The 25,060-nt window shown below is 44.6% G+C and overlaps 1 protein-coding gene across 1 annotated transcript in view; it reads left to right on the forward strand.

Moving 5' to 3' along the window:
- The window catches only part of THSD7A (thrombospondin type 1 domain containing 7A), a 360,671-nt gene that overhangs the window by 183,214 nt on the left and 152,397 nt on the right, over window positions 1-25,060 (forward strand). Inside the window, exons 3-4 of the mRNA XM_056800585.1 lie at window positions 5,021-5,269; window positions 8,001-8,182. Coding sequence (XP_056656563.1) covers window positions 5,021-5,269; window positions 8,001-8,182 — 431 coding nt within the window. The remainder of the gene's footprint in view (window positions 1-5,020; window positions 5,270-8,000; window positions 8,183-25,060) is intronic.

The raw sequence follows: 25,060 nt of genomic DNA on the forward strand, positions 1-25,060 counted from the left end.
ACAGACCAGTTTCTTAATACCAGCTAAGGGGGGGGGTTAGTTGTAGCTTATCAAGAACAGGAACTGGGGATTTTTAGGAAGTGAGAAGTGGATTAGTGTAGAACCACTCTGGAGACTCTCTATGAAGAGACATGAGTTCCCTGGGGTATAGCTAGAAAAATTAGCTTTAGGGTTATCCCATACCCTTCCAACCTATTCTCTTTAATTAAACCTACTTTCCCATTTTACTGAGTGGTCTGTGTGTGATGTCAGACCAGACTCTGCCCCAGTCAGAGTGTGTTAGCCATTCAACCCACTGTCAATCTACTGACATTGGCCCAATTCAATCCGCCCCCCAAACCCCCTCCTTTTTAGAGTCCAGTTGAGGTCTCTTGATTCCTCTCTCATGTGGTCATGGACACCACCTTGACCCCAGCCTACTCTGAGGCCAAGAACCAGATAAGCCAGCCAAACAAATTCTTAACTAATGATGTTCTAAAAATTTTGGGGAAACAAGATGTGTTAAAGGAAACATGATCAACAGTTTGACCACCAGGTTTGGAGAGGACGAGTTTTATGGGATATAAGCCATACAACTTGAGACTTCTGTGCTATTGATGGCAAAGAAGAAGCAAAGAGGAATTGAAGACTTGGTCATTCCATTTCAAATCTGTCTCAGAATCACTTCATCTTTTTAAAGATCATAAACCTTCACATCAGCAATCATGAGTTACACTCCATGCCTAGTTTTGGGTCTCTCTTACTATTAATATGCAACAATGATCTAGTGAAATGGGGCTTAGGCCTTGGGGAGGCAGAATTTTTTAAATTAAGTTTATATTTTCAATTATCAAATATTGATTCTCCTAATTCTTTCCCCAATGTCAAAGAAAGGGGGGAAATTCTCATAACAAATATATATCATTAAGCAAAACACATTCCCATATTGTCCATGTTCAACATTCTGTGTATTTGTCATCACTTCTCTGTCAGGAGATGTGGCACATGTATCATCAGTGCTTCTCACCAATCATAGATAGTCATAAGCATTTAGAGAGCTCTTGAACTTTTGCAAAGCACTAAGGCAGGCACCGTGAAGTAACTTGTCCAAGGAGAGGTCACACAGGCAGTGGGACTAGGTTTGAACTAAGATCTTCCTGAGTCCAAGGACATCACTATAATCACGGGAGTACCTCACTGCCTGGTTATTCTCATCTCACTCTTCATCAGTTAATAAAAGACTCCCAACATTTCTCTGAAATCATCTCTGATATCAATTTTTATATCATGATCTCATTCCATTACATTCATGTACCATAATGTGTTCTGTCATTCTCCAGAGACTAGACACTACCTCCATTTTCAACTCGTTGCCTCTTCAAAAAGAGCTGCTGTAAGTCTTACCATTCTGTAAGTCCTCTTCCTCTTTCTTTTACTTCTCTGGTGTACTCATAGACTGTTTTTTAAATACTCCTCTTTCTAAGTCTACAGTCCCAAGCGAATGTCTCAAAAGGCCATGTCTAAAAGAGTAAGGTCCCAGGACTAACCAGAATAGCCAGAACCTGAGTGCACTCTGTCCACCTGTGTATTGTGAGTCCAGTCCATTGAAGCTCCACTGTCATGGCCACAAGCTGCCCTGATGAGCCAAACCTTGTCCGTAAATACCAGCAGGCTCTAAGAGCAGATGAGAACATATAAACCCTGGACCCTCCTCATCCCTGTCTTTGACAGGGGACAACCTAGCGTCATCACAATTGTTCCTCTCATAAGCCATGACCAATAAAAGAGACTGCAAGGTAGAGGGTTGTATTGATCAATAGCAATGGACTAAGTGTTTGAGCTCAGGAGCTTTGTCTCCAGTGAGATTAGTAAGGGAGATGGAGAGAGTCCAAGACTCAACCAAGACTGCTTCAGAGAGGAAGTAGTTGTGCCTTTTGATACTTCGATCAATGGCATCTTTGAGGAAATGGGCTAATCAGTAAACATTTTTTGAATGCCTACTAGTGCCAGGCAGTGAACCAGGCATGAGGGATACAAAGATAAAGAAAAAGCCATCCTTGCCCAACATGGCTTATATTCTACTGGATTATATACATACATACATACATACATACATACATACATACATACATATATAGTAGTTTGGGAAGGGGATCTGAAAAACGGGGGAAGGGAATCAAGAAAGTTCTTATGAAAAAGATAAAATTTGATATGAGTCTTAAATCTGAAATATATTTAAAATGAGAATCTAATTACAGAGAAGATGGGAAGACAGTTCAATTCAACAATCATTAGTAAGTACAAAAATGTGTTCAAGGCTAAATTTCACTAAATGATGAAGATTCATAGACTGAAATAAGATGGACTCTGCTCTGAAGGAGTTCACATTCAGCTGAATGTGGACTTTAGGGCAGAGTATGATCTATAATCAAAAAATCATAACATAAGTTAGAGCATCAGGGAGAGCTTCTTCTATGTGCTGGCTACTTTACTACATTCTGTTGATGCAAAGGCAAAAATACACCCCACCCTCAGTTAAATTACATTTTATTGGAAGAAAATCATGACTATGAAGAAATAATGCAAAACACACAAAATGTAAATGTCCGGTAATGTTGCTGTCTTGATGAACTTGTACTGGAGAACCAAGAAGGGCCTCAGGACAGAGACAGATGCCTCTTAAGCTGAACTTTGAAGGAAGTTGGGGATTTGGAGACAATGGTGGAGATAAAGAGCATTCCGGGCAATAGGGACATATTATCCCAAGGTACAAAGGTGGTGGAAGAACATGTATGCCAATCTGGCTGCTCTTAGGAGTACTTGAAGGGCAGTAGTAATATGTAAAAAGTTGGAACCTAGGCTGAAATCGAACAGTGAGGGCTCTACATGCCATTGTACCTTTTTGAGCAGGGCAGTGATGTATTTTAGAAAAATCAGTTTGGCAACTCTGTGGAGGATGAATGGTAGAGGGTTGAGACTAGAAACAAAATGAGCAAATAAGAAGTTACTGAAATAATTCAGGGAAGACATGATGAAGGCTTATACCAGACTTCATGTGTGAGTAGAGAAAAGGAAATAATTGGGGCAAATGTTATAGAAGTAGAAACAATAAGACTTAACATCTATTTGAAGGATGGAGTGATTCAAAGAATAGTGTTACTCACAACTGACACAAAGGGGGGGGGGGAGCTTTGGGGAGGAAGATCATGAATTCTGTTTGGGGCATTTTGACTTTAAGATACCAGATGGAAATGGCCAATCGTCACTTAGTATTGTAGCACTAGATCTCAGGCACACACTAGGTCAGAATGTAGAGATCTAGGAGTCATCTTCACACAGATAACTGAGTTCATAATTGCTAATCAGACAGTGATGGAGTATGTAGAGAAGCGAAAAGGCCCCAGTACAGAGACATTATTATGTCTCCCATTAAGTCATCCATTAACAGGGTGGGAGACATGATGATCTTGCAAAGAAGACAGAGAGAGTAAACAGGCAAGAGGAAAAGCAAGGGTGAGCAATTATCACCAAGCCTCAAACATGGAAATGTGTTCAGCAGTATCAAAGGAGGGAGGGGAGCTCCCTGACATTTTTGATATTAGTCACTTTAGGGAAAAAAACTGTTTCAGTTGAATGGTGCAATTAGAAGGCAGACTTCAAGATACTTAAAAGAAAGGGTGAGGAAGGAGAGACAAAGAGACAAAGACAGCTTTTCCATGAGTGTGGTTCTAAAATGGAGGAGAGGACATAATAGCTTGAGGAAATGGCAAAGTCAAATGAAAGCTCTGTGTGTGTGTGTGTGTGTGTGTGTGTGTGTGTGTGTGTGTGTGTGTGGTGTTGTGTTTAAGGATAAGAGAGACTGAACGAGGGAGTTAGCTAGATGGATCAGCAGATTCAGAGCCAGGCTTAGAGATGGGTGGTCTTAGATTCAAATGTGGCCTTAGACTTTTCCTAGCTGGGCAAATCACTTGACCCCCAATCTATCCCTGACCACTCTTCTGCCTTGGAACCAATACACAGTGTTAATTCCAAGTCAGAAGATAAGGGTCTAAAAACAAGGCTAGGAGAGACCTTGGTGTGTTCATGAGCTACAGGAATTTTATATTTATATAGATCACATGTATATACATGAGAAGGTGTGAAAGATAAGAGATAGAATGGGGATTCTTGAGGGAACAATTTCACAAAGGTTACGTAATCAGAACGCAGGTAGAAAACATGGCCTCTATGGGAAAGGCTATGTCTTTTGACAGAGGCTGACACTAAAGAAAAAGTGTCAGGCTGAAGAGTGTGTGAAACTGATCCCCTCAATGGGGGAGGGGCCCAAGGGACTGGAATCTGGAGGAGAAGACTCTGGCTGGTAGAGGAGTTGGTCTCTCAGTCTTCAGAAGCCAAAGAGAGAAGGTGGGGAAAGACTTTCTCCTGAGGGTTACCCACCTTTCTTCAGAAAAGACTAAAGTAAAACTAGAGAGGATGGGAAATGATGCGCAGAAGGAAGCAATAAGTGTTGATATGCTGCCTACTATGTGCCAGAAACTTTGTTAAATGATTTTACAAATATCTCATTTGGTCATCATAACAACACTATATCATAGCTTCTGTCACAAGTTTAGAAAACAAAGGCAAAAAATACTGAAGTGACTTGCCCAGGGTCACACAGTAAAGTGTCTAAGGCTGGATTTTAACTCAGGTCTTCCTGACTCCAGGGCAAGTTCTCTACCCATTGTACCATCACATGCCTCACTCTATATACAATGATGTTGCCTGCTTGGCCCATCTCCTCTTACTTTTGGAGGGTGTTTTGTTTCCTATTTCTCGTTAGTGAGTCATATCCCAAACCAATGAGATCCCAGGAAACTAATTATTAGTATGGCATCTCCCTTCCTGTTGCAGCATGAAAATTTGGGCTTGCTCATGTCCTGGAAATTGCCCCTAATTTTCTGAATTTATGTCTTGTGAGAAATAATCATTTCCTCAGGGAGACCAACTCCTTGATAATGACCATCTGCAGTTTTTAACGACTCTTTGTGTTTTCTTACAGTCTTTGCCAACAAGACAAGCTGCCCATCACCTTCCAGTCCTGTGTACTCACCAAGGAGTGCCAGGTATCCGACTGGTCTGAATGGAGCCCATGTTCCAAGACCTGCTATGATACATCGTCCCCTAAAGGGAACCGTGTCCGTACACGAACCATCAGACAATTTCCCATTGGCAGTGACCAGGACTGCCCTGCCCTGGAGGAGATTGAACCTTGCCTGACCCAAGGAGATGGGGTGGCCCCCTGTGCTACGTAAGTAAATAGCCAGGAAATGGAGTGCTTCCTCTATCTTGCAGGGGAACAATGATTATTTCCAACAATCTAGTACTCTCAAAATCTGCTCATTTTACCAGATTCTGGAGAGGGAAGTGGGTGGATATTTGTTCCTAATTACAGAAATCTCTCGATCTTCTGCATACACATTTGATCCCAAAGGATGCTTCAGAGAGCAAGGGCAATACTGACAGTATTTCTGATATCTGACACTTTCCCCCAAATCTCCCCCATGAGGGGAAAAGGGCCAGTGGTGTGATCCCTATAGCACATCAAGAGAAACTGAGGTCCAGAGAGAGGAACTAACTGGCTGAGGATCATTACACATATGAGAAGGAGAACAGACACCTAGATCTCTACAATTCTGGACTTTATCCACTACATGCCACTGCCTCAAGAGGAAGTAATGAGACCATGCCTTGTTTTCAGATCTGACTGGTCACCAGGTGTGGGCAGCAGTTCTTGGCTCTCAGTGGTTTCCAGAGAGTCAGAAGGTTCCAGTCTCAGCCCCACAATGAACAGCTATCATACATAGTGGGCTTTAGCTATACAAAGTACTTTACACATAGCATCCTTTTTGGTTCTCTCAACTAGCGTTTAAGGTAGATATTATAGGAATATAGTGTACAGAGAGAGGAAGAGGGCTCCAGAGAGGTTAGGTGACTTCTCCATCATCACCACTATTGAGTATCAGAAGGAGGATTCCTGATTCCAAATCTGAAATTCTTTCCATTCTATTGCTCAATACCCTTCCTTCCTGTGTGACGTGAGCCAAGCCACTTGACTTCTCTGATCCTAGGTTTCCTAATGCACAAAATGGCTAGGTAGACAGGGCAGTTTTTACGATGCCTCTAAGTTTTCACTTTCTCTAAGGTGCAGAAATGTATTTAAGAGGAATGATCCTGTTTGGTCTATTCACAAACAATTCTCAAACACCAACTCTGGGCCAAGCACTGGAGATGTAGACAAAAGTGGGGAAATATCTGTCTTCAATAAGTTTACATTCTATGAAAAGAGACAATGTGCATGTATAGATGTATTCAAAATGAACTCAAGGCAATTTGGGTGGGAGGAATTCTCATATGGTGCTCGAGTTTCCCATCAGGCACCAGCACCAACGGCATCTTGATGGCTGACTTGGCATTCAGAGCGGCAAAACAGACATTGGTAAATTTGAGGATTCTCAGAAAGGAAGCCAACGGGTCAGCCATAGTGAGTAGCAGGATGGATTTATTGCAAGGATAAGACAGACTCCCAGAGGCAGCTTCTTCCGAGCTGGAAGGAGGCGTCCTGATCAGCTGTGCTCTTAGCATGGCACTCATGTCCTAGATTCTTGCTGTTGTGAGGATCTTGGGTCCTGGATGACCAGAACCACTAGTGAGATATTGTTCTTGCATCACAAATGGCCCATCCTGCTTTGGTCCTGAAAGATTCACACCCCGCCCCCACCCCCGGAAGTTTGGATGGAAACTGTTGACACCATTTATGTCCTCTTGATCAGATTGGGGATTTTCTTCTGTCTTACAACACTGAACATGTAAAGTCAGGGAAATGGGATTGACTAGGAAATAGGGGACCCTTACAACCCAAGATCTTATCCCTAGGAACCTGAAGTCCATAATTAAGAATGCTTGCCTGGCACTCGGGTGCCTGTGGAGTTGGTAATCATTATTATCCTCCAATTAGACCAGATTTCATTCTTATTCGTTTTTAATTTTGAACAGGAGAACCTGGACTATTATTGATTTTTTAAACTTTGTTATATTGCTCAGTTCCTCCCCAAGCTGACACCCCATCCCCTGCAACTTCCTCAGAGAATATATTGCTCGCTCCCTAGAACTAAGATGGGAGACTCCTAGACATAGTAGTTGGAATGAGCTCAGACCTATGTTGTTGATAAGCACAACCTTCACCTGGTGTGGGAGGGAAGTTAGGCTTGTGTGTGAGGCCTTCCAGAGCATTGAGAAAGACAGGGAGGTAGATGGCACCCCAAAGAACTCTCGCATCCCTCTGATAGAATAGAACTAGAAATATGGCACTCAAGCCATTCCCATTTCCAACTTAAATGTGCTTTCAAAGGTCCATCATGTACCGTGATCCATTTTTTTCTTAGCCATGTAATATTTTTCCTAGAGCAAGAGAAATATTTTAACTTCCCATCACTGGTAGCATCCACGATGGCTCCCTGGGGAGTTCCTGGAAGCTTGTGTTTATGCAGGGCTGGTGGCATGACTTTCACTTCATCAGTTTAGGGTCTCAGGACTCCCTCCCAGCTCCTTATCCCTCATCAGTCTTCATCAGCCCCCAGCAATGATGCTCACACACTGTTGGAAAGCCATCATCCTCCTCAAAGTGAGAAGGGGTCTGTCAACGTTTCTTTGTTGGTTTATCACAATTCTCTCCCTCCTACATACAATTATATTTTTTTCAAATATGGAGAAGCCACTTCTAGAGCACTAATTAAAAGGAGATTGGTTTGCTCTTCTGCCTCCCATGGTTACCATTTGTTTCACTGAAGATGATCTTTGCTCTTGTAGCCTTCGAGATGTAGCCAGGGAGAGGAAGACATTATGAGTTTCCAGCTCGCTGTGTTTCGTCTAAGGAAGGTTCAGTTGATATTAAAAACATTTGGTGAAATATTCCCAACGAACAAGAAAGTAATGTCAGCGACATCTGCTGACTCTTCCTTTTGCTATCTGCTTTGGCTTAGGTATGGCTGGAGAACTACAGAGTGGACTGAATGTCGGGTTGACCCGTTGCTCAGTCAACAAGACAAAAGACGAGGGAATCAGACTGCGCTGTGTGGAGGCGGAATCCAGACACGGGAAGTCTACTGTGTGCAAGCCAACGAGAACCTCCTCTCCTATTTGAACACCCTCAAGGAGAAAGAAGGTAACCCCCCCCAGCCTCCAGACTCTTCTGCCGGCCCCCCTAGCTGCCATGCCTGCAATGCTCAGGCTGACAGGAGCTTGCCCAGCACCGCCCAGGTGACCATTCTTAACCCTTCACAGTGAATTTGGTTCATGTTTCTGAGGAAGAAGGGGGGTCCATCAGAGCCAGCCAGTCAGGCCTTCAAAACCCACTGACAAGGTGTCCTGTCTTTCCTACAAGCTAACTGTTGGGTGCGATTTAAGGGTGCTCCACTTAAGTACACTGAAGGCACTGCACTGCCATATACAACTGCACAAGGACGTCTTTGATAGCACCCAAGGTGATGTGGCAGTCTCATAAGCTACTCTGGCACGTCCTACGACAAGCCCGCTAAATGCCCCAAGTGCCAACTCTTAATCAGAGCCACGTCTCTCCGTTGGGGACCAGCTGATCTAAGCTAAGGTGAGCTCCTCACCAAGTGAGGGACAAGGAAGGCCTTTTCCAGCCACAGCAACGCACAAAACAACCAGCTAGTAGTAGTTAGGTGGCGGTCTGAGTTGGTAAAAGGATGGTCTGCACTGACGAAGTAAATTCGTTAGATAAAAAGCATTTATTAAACATCTATTGTGTGCCACATACTGTGTTAGTTGTTAGGTTTGCAATGGCAGAAGTTAGATCATTCTTGCTCCTTCAGTCTGGTCTAGGGAGACAATATATGCATATATAGGTCTATAATGTGTGTGAGAGAGGTGAGAGAGACAGAGACAGACAGAGACAGAGACAGAGAGAGACAGAGACAGAGAGAGACAGAGACAGAGAGAGACAGAGAGACAGAGAGGGAGGGAGAGACAGAGAGAGACAGAGACAGAGACAGAGACAGAGAGAAAGAGAGAGAGAGAAAGAGGGAGAGAGAGAGAGACAGAGAGAGAGACAGAGAGAGACAGAGACAGAGACAGAGAGAGACAGAGACAGAGAGAAAGAGAGAGAGAGAGAGAGAGAGGGAGAGAGACAGAGACAGAGAGAGAGAGAGACAGAGACAGAGACAGAGAGAGACAGAGACAGAGACAGAGGCAGAGAGACAGACAGAGAAAGAGAGAGACAGAGACAGAGACAGAGAGACAGAAAGAGACAGAGACAGAGAGAGAGACAGAGAGGGAGACAGAGAGAGAGACAGAAAGAGACAGAGACAGAGAAAAAGAGAGAGAGAGAGAGAGAGAGAGAGAGAGACAGAGACAGAGACAGAGACAGAGACAGAGAGAGACAGAGACAGAGACAGAGAGAGACAGAGACAGAGAGAGAGACAGAGAGACAGACAGAGAAAGAGAGAGACAGAGACGGAGACAGAGAGACAGAAAGAGACAGAGACAGAGAGAGAGAGACAGAGAGGGAGACAGAGAGGGAGACAGAGACAGAGACAGAGACAGAGAGAAAGAGAGAGAGAGAGAGAGAGAGGGAGGGAGAGAGACAGAGACAGAGAGAGAGACAGAGAGAGACAGAGACAGAGAGAGACAGAGACAGAGAGAGAGAGACAGACAAAGACAGAGACAGAGACAGAGAGACAGAAAGAGACAGAGACAGAGAGAGAGAGAGAGAATCTATAGAGAACAAATACAAGTAATTCTCGAGGAAATGAAGCAGACGCTAGTAGCTTGGAGATGCAGAAGGGGCTTCTTGTGGGAGATGGTGCTTGAGCTGAGCCTTGGGGGACACTAGGGGTCCCAAGACAAAGAGTGGAGGAAGAAGTGAGATTCGGGCACAGAGGACATCCAATACAAGGTCATGGAGAGAGGAGATGGAAGGTCTACATGAGGTAGGACGGAGGTCCACCTGCCTGGGCTATAGTTCCCATAATAAGGCTGTTTGGGAGCAAGCTAGATTCTTGACATATGGAAATAGCTAAATATAGATTATAAAGACAACCTTTTCTTAGTTCTTCCTAGTTATGCTCTCAGATAATCTCTAAGCCTTAGTTTCTTGTGTGACTGAAAAAGAGTCTGTGTAAATTAGACTATTTCCTGCCTCAGTACTTCATTATGTCCTTGACTTCTAATCTCCTCTACATAGAACTTGTATTAACTGACTTGTATGCATGTTGTCATGTCTATTAGAATGTGACTTTAGGAGAAAGCTGGGTGGCTCAGTGGGTAGAGAAGCAAGCCTAGAGAGGGGAGGTCCTGGATTCAGATCTGGCCTCAGAGACTTCCTTGATGGGAGACCTCGGACAAATCACTTAACGCCCATTGCCTATTCCTTACTTCCTTTCTGCCTTGAAATGGATACTTAGCATTGAATCTAAGACAGAAGACAAGGTGTTTTTAAAGGCTGCACAAGCTTTGTGAAGGCAGGGCCTATTTTTGCCTTTTTCTTTGTCTCCCTAACCCTTCGCACTCTCCCGGACACAAACAGGTTCTTGGGTTGCTTGAGGGACCTGGGCCCTCTGCTGAGATAGACGATCCCCTCCACATCAAGGATTCTCGACCTTAGAGAAGGGGATGTGCCGGAGCCCTCTGTTAGTGCGCTAGAGCCAGGGGTTCTCTTCTGAGAACTGGGCTTTTAAATCCATAGAAGATATGGGATTACGAAGAAAAACAATGAGATTGGAATGGAGTTCTCAAAATAATTTTTAAGAACAAGTTTATGGATCCCAAACCGGTATCCCATGCGGGAATCCAGGCTTCATCAACACTCGTTGCCAGAAGTGCTCCTTCTACCTTGGGAGCCAAACTTCCTGTGAATAAAAGCTCTGTGAGCTTTGGCCAGCTGGCCCTGGAGAGAGGACTCGGGTCTTCACTGGGCCCAGACCCAAAGCCTTTTCATAGGCCAAGTCCTGCCACATCTTGTACCCCAAGCCAGTCAGGATCACCTCCAGGCTAGGCTGCAGCACCACAGAGCTATTTGGATGGAGGTTTCATTAGGTAAAGGGAAAAGTCTCCAGATAAACTGGAGCTTCTTTTAAAGTCTGCCATAAGCCCTTGAATACAGTGTTGAAAACAAACAAGCCGTTATCTACAAGTCTTGAGGCCTCTGACCAACTATTTTTTTCCTTTAGTCAATGAAACTCAGTTCTAAAATTTAGCAACCTAATACAATGAAAGAAACACTTACAGTGTGCCTACTGTTTGCATGAAATTATGCTCAGGGATGGAAATGCAAAGGTGCAAAGGGGACAGACATCTTGATTCCATTTTATGGTTACGCTGTCCAAATAGTCACTCCAGTCAGTGGTCCTCCTTGAAATATCTTTATGTGTGGCCCTAAAAGATTCACATCCCAGAGGAGTGGATGAAAACCTTTACTTCCTCCTTAGCTTCCTCATAGGACCAAGAAAGCCAGATAAGAGCAAGACATCTGTGCAGAGAGAGCGTGGATGGTAACTGTACCTAGAAGCAGTTGAGCAGGAATCATTAAGAACATCTGCGGTCTGTGTTGATCCCCAAATCACAGGGGCAACAGAAGACCATAAATCCTCCCAGAACTCCTGTATACTAAAGTACTAATACTTTCTGGACTTCCCAGGAAGCTGGGCTCTCCTACCTTTGAACCATCCTCGGAGGAAGTCTTGAGCTCGACACAAAAGCCCTTTGGTAGCTTTCTGTATGGAAGGACCTAGGGATTCACAGCTTCCCCTTTGGGTCTGAGGATGCTAAAAGGATTGGAGGAAAGGGGAATCGGCAGTGAAGATTGCTGGGATGAAAGTACCCCCTGCCTCCACTTTTCTGACTCAGCTTAGAGAAGATGCATGAAGCACGGTTGTCAAAATACATTGATAAAACAACACATGCAACTGAAAACCTGAACCAAGAGGAAGAAGGAGAATCACAGCACAGAGTCCTAAAAGTGGACCAGCTCTGGGCTGCCACGTTCTGTGTGGGACTCCATTTTGCCACGTGAGCCCCTCTTCATGCTGAGAATAGTTAGCCTTTTGCAAGAAAGAGAGAAACAGAGTGGAATCTCTTAGGAGAGGTGGTGAGACCCTCTTTCCCCCTAGGAGAAGATGAGACGTCCCCACCTGTTACTTCCTCTCAATCTCTCCAGTTAGTCCAGGTTCCACTAGAATCTAACATGTAGGTGAAGCTTTATCAAGCTGGAGAGAGCCCGGCTACTTCAGAGCACACAGGGCAATCCCGCACCCTTTCCTAAAATAACAGCAACATTTTTCAGTTAACAAAAGACCTCTTTCCTCTCACAGCATCATCCTGTGAGCCACCAATGTCAGTCCAGTTTAATTCTTGCTTTATTTTTGCTTAAGGGAATTTCTAGTATGGAAAATAACTTATCACAGTATTTTTTTTCAAACCCCATCTTCTGCCTTAGAATCAATACTAAGTATACATTCCAAGGTAAAAGAATGGCAAAGGATAGACAAATAGGATTAAGTGCCTTGCCCAGGGGCCCACAGTTGGGAAGTGTCTAAGGTTAAATTTGAATCCAGGACCTTCCATTTCCAGGACTGGTTCTCTATCCCCTGGGCAGTGAACACTGAATAGCTAAGCTGTTTGCCCAGGGTCACCTATCCAGAATGTGTTACAGGCATGTCTAGATTCAGAGTATTCTCCACACCAAGAATGACCGTCTGGCCACATGACCATCCTGCCTCCCATATTCATGAATATCAAGGCTTTTCTAAATGTGTGACTGGTACTCCAACCTCTTCCCTCTCCCTTTGGCACTGGGGTTGCCTAGAAACCTCAAACGGTGGCTTTCTCTACACACACCCTTCTTTGGCCCTTTGGTCAATCTCTCTCTCCAAGACCTCATAGGATGGGCACTTGGCGTCGCCTGGCCAGCATGACACAATGAGTCCATCATCTCTGTACGCTCTATGGCAAATCCTTCGGGAAGTCCTCCCAGGGTGGAGCCTGGCCTTCTCCTTTCATTTACTCACTTTGTACAGCCACCTGGAGGCCAGCGTGGAGCCTGAAGGACCCAAGACGGGATTTTGTGAGCTTTGGACCGTTTCAGAGTGCACACATGCGAGCATGAGGCAGGGCGAGTGGGGGCCTGGCCACCAGCTCCCGGCACGCGCTTTTCCGACAGGGTTGACTCCATCTCAAGCTCTTCTTGTAGCTTTTTCTGGTTAGCCCAATATCTTTCTTGGCGAAGTTCCTGCCGACTATGGAAATGTTCACCTGGGGTCGTATTAAAATGAATATCTCCCCCCAGAGGAGGTGCAAGAGAGACAAAGTGTGTCCAAAGTGCTATTAAAAATACATCTTGGGTTAAGGGAATGTCCCTAAGTGGGACAAACGCCAGAAAAATGGACATTTATGCTATTCGTCTATGATGAGACTCACTCCACGGAAGCTGGTCCTTTCAATGAATGGTCTCTGAACAGCAATAGCTAGAGTTTGCAGTGATAGTTTTGCAATGCCTTTAGTCATGGATGATCTCATCTGACCCTTACAGCTACCCTGCAGGATGGTATCACCCCATTTCAAGGAGGAGGGAACCAGAACCAGGATGGGTTAAGCCATTTGCCAAGGGCTGCATAAGTAGTAAGCGTCTGCAGCAGGATTCGAACACGCATCTTCTGGATTCCAAACCCCACACTCTCACCACTACATGCTAGATCTGACCCTTACTTTGCAGAACCATTGGCTGCTTTCTGAAGGCTTTTGGTGCCTTGGGACCCAACATAATATCCTCACAGGGTCCATTTAGAATTTCCCAGCAGGAAGTCCCGTCATGTCCTGATCCTCCGCGTTTTCTGGACCCGCGAGGCAGGAGAAGCCCTCAAGATGGGGAGAGCATGAACTCCTCCAGCCCAAATCAAGCCCCACAGATTTAAAGGAGTCACTAGCCTCCGCCACTAGAACAGCAACTCCTCGAGGCCAGGGACTGCCTCGCGTCTGCTTGTCTCCGCCCTCTCGGCACTAAACGCCCATGGCCGGTGCTTCCTTAAACCTGGAGGCAGGAACTCAGGAGGGGCAGCGCCGCGCCCTCCTTTCCTTTGGTTTAAGTCCTTTCGGGAAGTGAGTGCCCTGCCTAGTGGGGTTTACTAGGGAGGAGTCAGAGCGCAGCGGGGACGCCTTCAAGACCCAGCGTTTCCCAAACCAGCCCTCAGTTCCCCAACTGAGCCTTCCAGCAAAGGCACTCGGGCTGCCCTTGCCCTGCTGGGCTCTCGGTGATGCTCTGGGCTGAGGGCAGCTCACCCCCAGGCAGTGGAAAGGGATGCCCTGTTCGGAGGCCCCTCCTGGGGCACGCCTACAGCAGCCCGCCCGCCCGCCCACCAGCCAGGGCTTTTGGCGCCTCAGCTGGGTCTGCTGGGCAGGCGCTGTCCCGGATGTTTGCTATTCTCCCTGAGTCACTCAGCCCGGGCAGAAGCTCCCAGCAGCAGCAGCAGCAGCGGCGGCGGCGGCGGCAGGAAGATGGCTCCCGCTGCAGCTGGTGTCGCATCTCCTCCTGCTGCTGCTGCCAGCTCCTTGTAGTGCTCCTGCCCTGGCAGCCATTCCAGCCCAGCTTCAGGTGAGCAAACGGGAGCCCCTCCTGCGGTGGAGATGGAGGCTCTCCAGTCGGGAGAGCAGCTAGCCGGGGTCCTGGACAGCTCCTGGCTCTTCCGGACCCTCCTGTGGGCCCAGCAGGCAGCCCAGGAGCAAACCCTGGGCCAGGGCGAGTGTGAAATTGGTGCTCCGGGAGAGGCGGGGCCCTGAGCAGGCCCCCATCGCGGACTAAAAAGTAACTTGACTCGGGATGCATAAACAGGGCTCTGGAGGGAACAGGAAGCCGGGTCCTGTGGCTCCAGTGGGGATTCCATTATCACGCAGAAAGAAAAGGCTTCTGTCCCCAAAGGAAGCCCCAAAGGCGGAGGGCAAGGCAGGAGCCCTCGGTGGGTGCCGCTGTCCAGCCTAAGGAAGGGTCTTCGAAGGCGGCATCGCCTGCATCCCAGAGAAATAGGAGGTGGGGTCTGGGACACGAGGACGAGGGTGAAACAAGGTCGGTCCTACCCTAGAACGAGGGCATCTCCCTTGCTGAAGGGCGCCAGGGGCTCTCTGTTCCCTCCAGGGGAGGTGCCACTGGCCATGCCTTTTCCCCAAGCTGCTTTGCACCTGCGTCTTTGCTTATGCTCTTTCCCTGTTATTTCAGAGAGTCAGTCTCAGAGCCGGTCGAAGGCCTCTGCTGCACCCCTCCTATCCATCACTTTTGAAATCACAGGTAGGTGGGGTTATTCTCTTTGACTTTTCAATCCCAAAGATGCAGCAGAGGATGGGAGGGTGGGGCAAGGCAGGGAGACCTGTAGAGGTCCAGAGCCCATTCCCTTGCTTCAGGGCCGTCTCCAGCCATTCTATAAAGGCACTGATAGTTCTCTGGAAATGCACTTCATCTGTCCCATTCAATAGCACCTGGCCTTATAATTTCAAAGTTATTGACAATGAAGACCTTTAATTGTTTTCATAAAAGCCCTTACCTTCTGTCTTAGAATCAGTACCAAATATCCGTTCCAAGGCAACAAGGGTGGTAAGCAATAGGGGTTCATGGGAGTTAGGTGACTTGCCCAGGGTCACCTAGAAAATGTCTGAGATCAAATTTGAACCCAGGACCTCCTGTCTCCAGGTCTGGCTCTCTATTCATTGAGCCACCTAGCTGCCCCAATGAATACCTTTATTCATAAAATTTAAGGCATCAGAAGAAATAAGATCCTTAAAGGAATATTAAAATACTGACACATTAAAAATGTGGGAGCAGTACAAATATTATAAATAAAGTACCACGTGTATATTGCTGCCTTACTTGAGGAACTATAAGTATCCCTATTCAACAAACATTTATGAAGTTCCTGCTCTTCAAAAGATGCTATGTGAGGGATTCATAAATGAACAAAACCTAGTATTTGCCCTCAAGGAGGATATAGTCTAGCATGTTGTAGTGGGTGGGAATCAATAAGACACATACAAAAGTAGCTCTGCTTCATGTTTGAGTATGAAAACTGAAGTGTGGTGACATCTGAGAAGATGCCAATAAGGGAGACTTCATAGGAAATATGCCATCTCGACTGGTTCTTGAAGGAAGGGCAGGAATGGAATAGGCAGAGGCTGGTGACTAGCATAGGCAAAGCAAGGGAAGTAAAAGAATATGCTGAGATCAAGGGCTGCTGAAACCCACCTGGACTGGAATGTGGAGAGCATGAAGAGAGTCAGGCAAAACCAGGAAAGCAAAGATCAATCAGCCTAGAGAGCTGTCCTAGGTACTGGAGAGGGCAGCACAGCCCAAGTTCTTGTGTGAGTGGGGAGTGCTGAGAACAGAAAGATGAATCATGCAGTCTAGACATCTGGTTTGCCCAGATCCCAAGCAGCCAACTTTGGCCTTGGAAGGATACAGGTGATCAGAGGGTTAGAAAGAATTCTTTACAATTGGAAGGACCATTTTAGGAAGATTCTATGGTTTACACATCCCACTGCCCCCACTCCTGCCATTTTACACATGAGGAAACTAGAGAAATAGGGGTTCAGTGTCCTGCCCAAGGCTGCACAGGTAGTATTGTGCCAAGCCAGGATTCAAACCCAACTTTTGTTAATTTGAGGTTTTCTTTCTTTGTGCCATGTTGCCGCCTAATAAATATAAAACAAATTTGTGTCATTTAAGGCTGGACATGGCAGAAGCTTCCACTGGAGATCCAATTGCTCTGAGTAAGAACAAAGGAGTAAGACCTAGAAATGGGGAACTTCTATTTAGCACCATCTAGACCTAGTTTCTGTTTCTGATTTCCATAGAGAACTTAGTGACAAACTATGTCAGGGACCCTCGAGGGATCTCTATTCTGTCATAAGAGGACCAGAAATCCAGAAGATGAACTGAATCCTGATATCTAGCGACAGGTCAGGACCCAGCAGTCCCTAGGACTGTAGTTCAACAAGTCTGTCCTTGACTACAAGCAGGTGGAGCTATCTATGGGAACTGGGCTGGATAGGGAGCTCCTGAGGAGGCTGGACATTCCTTAGCCATTGCCAGAGTAGAACCGACTTCAGGTATAATCAATCAGGGAGAAGAGCTCTACAAACCGGAGAGTGGGAAGAGACCCAGGAAATTAAAGAGCATATAACTGGATGTGTTTCCAAGAATGACATTGGCTTTGCTCATGACCCTCAGTATAGAATGCAAAGAGACTTCTTGTATTGATTTTTAAAGTAGTATTTTTGTTCTTCCAAGTTGACCTCCTCCCCTCATCATAGGAACCCAAGTTTTAGTAAATGAATCCATGTACATTCTCTTGTGAATAAGCATGGCATAGTGGAGAAAAGAGCATTGGGTTTTGAGTTTAACAACTGAGAGCCTGGATTCAAATGTTACCTGTGCCACTTACTAGCTAGGTGACCTTGGGCAAGTCTTTTTTACCTATCTGGCTTCAGTTTCTCTCTCTCTGAAATGAGGGGGTTGAACTACATTATACCTGGGGTATCAAGTTCTCTTTTTAAATGAGGAAAATGAGGCAAGAGCTGCAAGGCATCTAAGGTCATATAGCTAGTCAGGTGAAAAACCTAATGACTAAATCTATGATTCTATGTCCCATTATAATTATGTCTGCATGGGTATATAACGTTTATAATCCCCAGGTTGAAATAGAAAATGATGACTGAGTGTATGATGAATGTGACAGGGAGACAATAGGCAAGGATTTGTTCTGGCTTCACCTCTGACTAGACAATCCCTGGTGTTCTCTGAACGTCTCTTCCTTTCTCTCTAGATGGCAGCTTTCCTAGAGCTAAAACCTAGGTGAGAGATCCCATAAGAAATAGCACCTTCCTCCCAGTCACATGTCTGATTTCTCCTCCTTTAACTTCACCACATGATTTTTTTAAACAAGTCTGTAGCTTTATATGTAAGCTGTCCCTCCTTTCAGAAGGCAGCCTTTCAGAAAAATGATCCAATCCATAAGCAAACACATGAAATTCACAGAGAGGATTATATGAGGCTGACTTGAACTCTTCATGATCTGGCAGTTAGCTAAGGCAGTGAGCAGGGTGGAAAGTTCCTCCACAGGTTAAAGAAATGCTTTCATTATTAATCATAGGACACATCCCTAACCTGGCCATCAACATCACGAATAGGGAGTTTGTGAAAGGAGGATCAGGCAAGTTGGCAGACCACGAGGGGCTGCATAGCCTGACCCCCTGGTCAAGGTATACACAAATGCTTCTTACAGAATCTTTGACAATCTCATAGGCATTATTTAACTACCACTCAAGACAGAGAATTCACTCCCTTATGTGGTAAATATTGCATTTTGTACAATTCTGATTTTTACAAAGTGCTTTCTTCCTTGTATTGAGCTGAAACCTATTTTTCTTCACCTTCCACCTGCCATGGCTGGATTCTGCCTCCTGGAGCTCTATGGCAGATCTTTAATTCTCCTTCCAAATGATAGTCTATGACATATGAAAATATGGCTATCATGGGACTTTGAACAAGTGTATTTCATACTTAAAAGAGCCATCTATTTGAAGGGATTCTCATATAAGGAGAGGAGAGGAAGTGCCTGACTTACAAGGGAGGAAAAAGTACAAAGAAGCATTTGTCTCCTAAAATATAGCCAAACCTATTTGGTACTTCAGTCTGAATCACTAGATTGTAATCATGATGTCTAAGTAATCTGAAGATTGGTAGATTTCAATCAAAACCATCTCATCAGCATAATGCAAAGAAAGAAAGAAGGAAAGAAAGAAGGAAAGAAGGAAAGAAGGAAAGAAGGAAAGAAGGAAAGAAGGAAAGAAGGAAAGAAGGAAAGAAGGAAAGAAGGAAAGAAGGAAAGAAGGAAAGAAGGAAAGAAGGAAAGAAGGAAAGAAAGAAAGAAAGAAAGAAAGAAAGAAAGAAAGAAAGAAAGAAAGAAAGAAAGAAAGAAAGAAAGAAAGAAAGAAAGAAAGAAAGAAAGAAAGAAAGAAAGAGAGAGGGAGGGAGGGAGGGAGGGAGGGAGGGAGGGAGGGAGGGAGGGAGGGAGGGAAGGAAGGAAGGAAGGAAGGAAGGAAGGAAGGAAGGAAGGAAGGAAGGAAGGAAGGAAGGAAGGAAGGAAGGAAGGAAGGAAGGAAGGAAGGAAGGAAGGAAGGAAGGAAGGAAGGAAGGAAGGAAGGAAGGAAGAAAAAGATCATCTGATCTACCACCATCCATAGTATGTTTGTAATGTTAAGTATGGCCCAGGGCCCCAGTGTTCTAGTGAGTCAGGGTCCCAAGTAACAGGGGAAAAAACACAGGCTCATAGTCTACTGGAGAAGACAGAAAGCCTAAATTCATATTTATTCCACCACGCATTCTATATGTTAAATAGCCCAATAGTATTACCTACTTTCTCTCCATTATTCTTCCATGGAAAGGAAATCCTATGACCCAAAGCAGATTACTCAGGGTCATTTTTCCTTGCTTTTATTATATTGCTTTTATTTCTTTCTTTAAAAATACCGACTCAAGATTCTGGTAAAGAGTGAGCTGCCAGACACATCTTTTTTGTTTTTTTTCAAACCCTTACCTTCTGTCTTGGAATCAATACTAAGTATCAATTCCAAGGCAGAAGACTGATAAGGGATAGGTAATTGGGGTTCAGGGACTTGCCCATGGTTACACAACTAGGATATGTCTGAGGCCATATTTGAACCCAGGACCTCCCATCTGGCTATCTCTCCACTAAGTCACGTAGCTGCCTCATGCCAGAAACATTTTGCAGTGGTTTTATTTATACAATCTCTGTTGTTCCTGATTCTGTTTTTCCTCTAAACCACATCTGTTCTGGAAAGTGGTGCATTTATGAGTCAGTTCTGAGTGGACTTGGATCCATGGGTTAACAATTTCCATGCCTCCTTGTGTTTTCCTCCTTTGCTTAATTAAAGACTTAGATGGATCTGGACTCTCCTCAATGAAGGTCTTAGCCTCCTCCTCGTCCTGTATAATGTAGTCCTTAACCACGTTTTGTTGTAAATTCTCTTTCTAAAAAAGGCCTCTTTTGTAGGACCCAGTGTAGCATAGGAACGTCCCGTTGTTTACCCCTCAGACCTTTAAACAACAAGCCCATCTTCTCTTCTAGTCACACAAGTGGTTGGTTTTTGACATTTATATCGTCCCCATCCCCTGGTAACATACTACTGTCTTGAATTCACTTTGCATCTTTCTATTGAGTTCTGGATCACAGACAGTTGGGATTCTTCAAAACATCACATTAATGGTAATTTGCACTAAGTTCCTTACATAGGCACTGGAAAACAGAGGCAAAAATTGACTGGCCAGGATTGCAATGGCCCCCTCCAGTTCTTAGCATTCTAATTCTAATAGCATTCAGATGTGTGGTCAGTGAGTTGCTATCAGAGGCACTTATGGCCTTCTGATTCCCAGAGGTCCTTACTAAGGAGAGGACATCTTACTCCATGCCTGTAACCTGAGAGAGGTAACATCTCAGAGCCATTCATTAGCACAATGACCTCCATTAACAACAAAAAGATGGTGGCTAGGATGTGAGCTAATCTGGCCCCATCAGGAAATCACAGTCCTGGGGCTCTGGGTTACTTGAGTGCCGATTCCATCACTACTGGGTCGATGACTGATGGCACCAGGAGGAGCCATGAAACGTGTGTTCAGGCTGTGCTCTAGTGAATGAATTGAGCAGCTGTGCAGAAACCAGCTTGTCTCCAGCTAAAGATGGAAAAGAAACTGCCTGTGGCTGGCAGCTTCCTGCTTGCTGCTGATGGCCCGATAGGGAGCAGGTCTCCCCTCCAGTGTTAACAGGGGAGCACCAACTCCACTATGAAGCTCATTAATATTGATTCCTGCTAAAAGCAAAGTGAAATAGGGAGGAAAGAATAGCAGTGGGAGAAGGACAGGAGAGCAGCATATTCCTCTGCAGTGAGATCCACCATCTGAGCCCGAGAACCTGGGACTCCAGGTGATTCCATGGCAAGTGTGAGAGCAATTAAAAATGTCACTTCTATTGGGTGTGGCCATTGGAAACCATAGTCTTCACTAAAGGTGATTCAAGACTCCAAAGGAGCCACCGTGCTCTGCATTTGTTATTGGGGTGGCTTGTCTTGAAGCTTCATGCTGTTTGAATTGGGCAAAAATGGGTTTGTTGAGCATTGTCCTGGGCACTTAGGGGAAACTGTCCTGATTCTAAAGATTTAGCTCTAAATCAAGCTATGATGAGGAGCATTCTAGATTTTCAGTTTTCTTTCAACATACAGGACCGGTAACATCAAAGTGTCTTTGCCTCGGAGCCTGGAGATTCCCTCCCACTTCTCTGGTTCAAATATCAAACAACTATTAAGCACTATGTGCCATGCACTGAGACAGACAGACAGACAGACAGACAGACAGAGAGAGACAGAGAGAGGTGGGTAGGAAGGTAGATATAGATAGATGATAGACAGATGGATGATAGATTGATAATAGATATGCAGATAGAGAGATGAAAGGGACAGAGACAGAGACAGAGACAGAGAGAATAGACTGGCAGATTAAGTGAGCAAGGAGTATTTATTAAGCATTTCCTATGTGCCAGGCCTTGTGCTAAGCCCTGGAGATCCAAATAAGAACAAACTATCCCCTGCTCTCAAGCAGTTTACATTATAATAGAGGCAGGCAATTCACAAAAGCAAACAAGAACAAAAGGCAGGTGAGAGAGGGAGTTCAGGGCAGTGTCCAAAATTCTAGTGAAGAAAAAGGGGAGATGATGGCCTGAGTGAAGAAGGAATGGATGGCGTGGAAATGGCCAGGAAATGAAGTAGAATAGAATATATACAAACATACACAGTATAAATACAAGGTAATCATTCAGGGAGTAAGGAAGCACTAGCACCTGGGAAATCAAGAGAGAGTAATGGTTGAACTGAACTTCAAAGGAAAGTCCATATTCTAAGCTGTGAGTTGAGAAGGGATCCCATTTCAGGTCGGAGAGAAAGCCTGGGCAAAGGCACAAGGATGGGAGAGAGGCTGCTGTATATGAGAGGCAGCCAAAAAAGGCCACATGGACTGGATAAAATTGTGAATGAGTGGAATGTTAAATAAGACTTGGAAGGACAGGTTGCTACCAAGTGGTGAGGGGTATTAAATGCTGAAGCAGGGGGATGTTGTACTTTGTCTTAGAAAACTTTGGGAGTCACCAGACTTTACTGTAGCAAGCAGGAGAACAGCCTGGTCAGACTCACATTCTAGAAGTATCCCTTTGTCCTCTACATGAGGGATGAACACAAGAAAGAAAATGTTGGAGACAGGGACAGAGTAGGCTACCATAAAAATCCATGTGAGCAGGGATCAGGTCTTTATTACAGTAGTGACTGTGTGCACGGAAAGCAGGGGATGGAGAGAAAAAATATTGTGGACATTGAGGAAACATGCTCTAGGAGCATTTTGGAAATGGGAGATGAGAGCCAGGCTCTCTATCCTTCCTTGGAGTGCCACCTCCTCCTCCATGAAGCCTAACCTCACTACTCAGGCTCCTCAGAATGCTGACTTCTGCCTTGGAATCCTACTGTCCATTGAGCCTGGGTCATTCCATTAAACAACAAATTATACACCATCTCATATGCCTGTTCAATAACCAAATTATGTACATTAATGTTGTTCCCCAACATTATTTATATTTATAATATATATTTATAATAATATAACATATATACAAATATTTATAAGTGTCTAGAAAACTTTAAACTTTTAAAAAACATTTTTAATATTGTAATTTTCCCAAATACATGTAAAACAATTTTTTTTCATTTAAAAAAATTGAGTTCCAAATGCTTTTCCACTTTTTCCATTCACTCCTCAGTGAGAATGAAGCAAGTAATTTAATATGTTTTACAGGTGAGGTCATATAAAATAGATTTCCATATTAGGTTGGAAAGAAGACATAGACCAAAGAAAAAATACGCAAAAAGTAAAGTAGAAAATAATATGCTTCAATCTACATTCAGACTCCATCAGTTCTTTCTCTGGAGATGGATGGCATTTTCTATCGTAAATCTTTGGAATTATCTTAATCATTGTATTACTAAGAACAGCTAAATCATTCAGAGTTGATCATAGTACAATATTGCTGTTAACTGTGCACAATGTCCCCTTGGTTCTGCTCACTTCATTTTGCATCAGTTCATGTAAGTCTTTCCAGGTTTTTCTCAAAGTATTCTTATCACATCTTGTATAGCACAACAGTATTCGCTAGTAACCATATACCATACCTTGTTCAGTTATTCTCCAATTGAGGGGCATCCCCTCAATTTCCCATTTTTGCTACCACAAAAAGAGGTGCTATAAATATTTTTTCAAAGCATTTTTATTTCATTATGTCATTTGCACCTAGTTAAAGAAATCATCCAGGTAGACTCCACAGGTATTCTTATGCTCATTTTAGACATGATAAAACTGTTTAAGAGCTTTCTTGAGGCCAAGAGCAATAGTAATTATTTATACAAAAGCTACTCCATGCTAGTCTCCACTGGCATCCTTCTTCCTCAGAGTCTTGTCATGGCTTGAAGGTAACTCTGGGTTCTCGGAGTACAAGATACTTCTTTAAAGCCCAAGCTCTGAGTGGTCCTACTGTCCTGAAAATGCTTCATTGATGGATCCAGGGATATTTAATGTGACTTGCACAAGAAGCAGCTTGCTTAAGTTGAAGGGGCTCATTCCCAGATATGGTAGAGCATGATTGTTTGGCCACAGACCCTCTGGAAGATCTTTAGTCATATGGAAAAGAGTGCATGTGACCTGTGTTGGGTACAGACTTTGGTCCTTCCATTCCAGATCTGGTCCTCTGGCCAGTATGGAAAAGCTAATTATTCATTTGGGCTAGAACCTAGGGCTGGTACAGGGATGAGCTTCAGTTAAAATCGGGTCATGGTAGGGTGGGCAGTAATAAATGCCTGATAAAGAAAGTTATATTTTATCTTAGAGGCAAATGTTTTTTCTATAGATGTTTTTCTGTAGAGGACTATGGGGATGATATTGATGCCTTGGGAAGATGAATCTGGCAACTGTGCCAAGGAACCAGGCACTAGCAAAGGGATCGGCTGGAGGCAGAGACATGGGGGGGGGGGTCCTTACAATAGTCCAGGTGGGAGATGATGAATCTCTGAACTAGGGTGGCAGCTTTGTGGATGGAGAGAACAAGTGGATGGGAGAGGTGTCAGGAAGGAGAATCAGCAGAAGCATCCCTTTGCTCCCCGTGGCCCAGGGTGAGACAGAGAGTTTACAGATATGGTGTCTGGACACCTGGTAAGCATCAAATTAACACTGGATTGTTGATGACAATTTAATGATTTAGGGTTTTGCCTTTGGGAAGAACATTTCTCTTACAAAGGATTGACTGTGTAAGTTCTGCACTAGAGGATGGTGAGACTCCTGTAGAGATGAATGTTATGATTTGATTCTGGCTTCCGCTGAGCCTCATCGGCTCTAGGCTTCCTGTGTTTGACTCGATAGCATCCTCCCCAGACAGAAACACAGGTCACTTTCCAGTTCCCCATCTCCCTCAATGTCTAACTGCAGTTGCCAACCTCAGTCCTTCCTAGGCAGAAGTAAGAGAACCCCAACATGCTGGAGCCTCAGGAGAGTGCTGCAGACAGTGTCCTGGGCACAGCACCAGAGCATCACATTATAGGAAGGGGTTGGGGCAATGTCCAGGAGTAGATGTTTTAACATGCCCTTGAGGGCCAACAAGCTTGATCTCAAATTCCCTTGGTGAGCCATGCTCTACTAGGGAGCTAGTGCACATGCTAGAGTCTAAACATCAGCTCACAAGGGCAGCAAGGAAAGTGAATTAGTGACCCTCCATTAAGTCTCCATTGGCTCTTGTTTACCAGTAATATAATATGTGGTTTCTTGAATAGGATGTTCTCCCTTTGTACTAGGTCCTAGTATTTAGGAAAATGGTACAAGATCAGCAGAACATAGGGTTTGGAAGAGACTTTTGTGGAAATCTGATCTACTTATACCAAAATA

Source organism: Monodelphis domestica, chromosome 5 (genome assembly GCF_027887165.1).
Source record: "Monodelphis domestica isolate mMonDom1 chromosome 5, mMonDom1.pri, whole genome shotgun sequence".
Lineage (NCBI taxonomy): Eukaryota > Metazoa > Chordata > Mammalia > Didelphimorphia > Didelphidae > Monodelphis > Monodelphis domestica.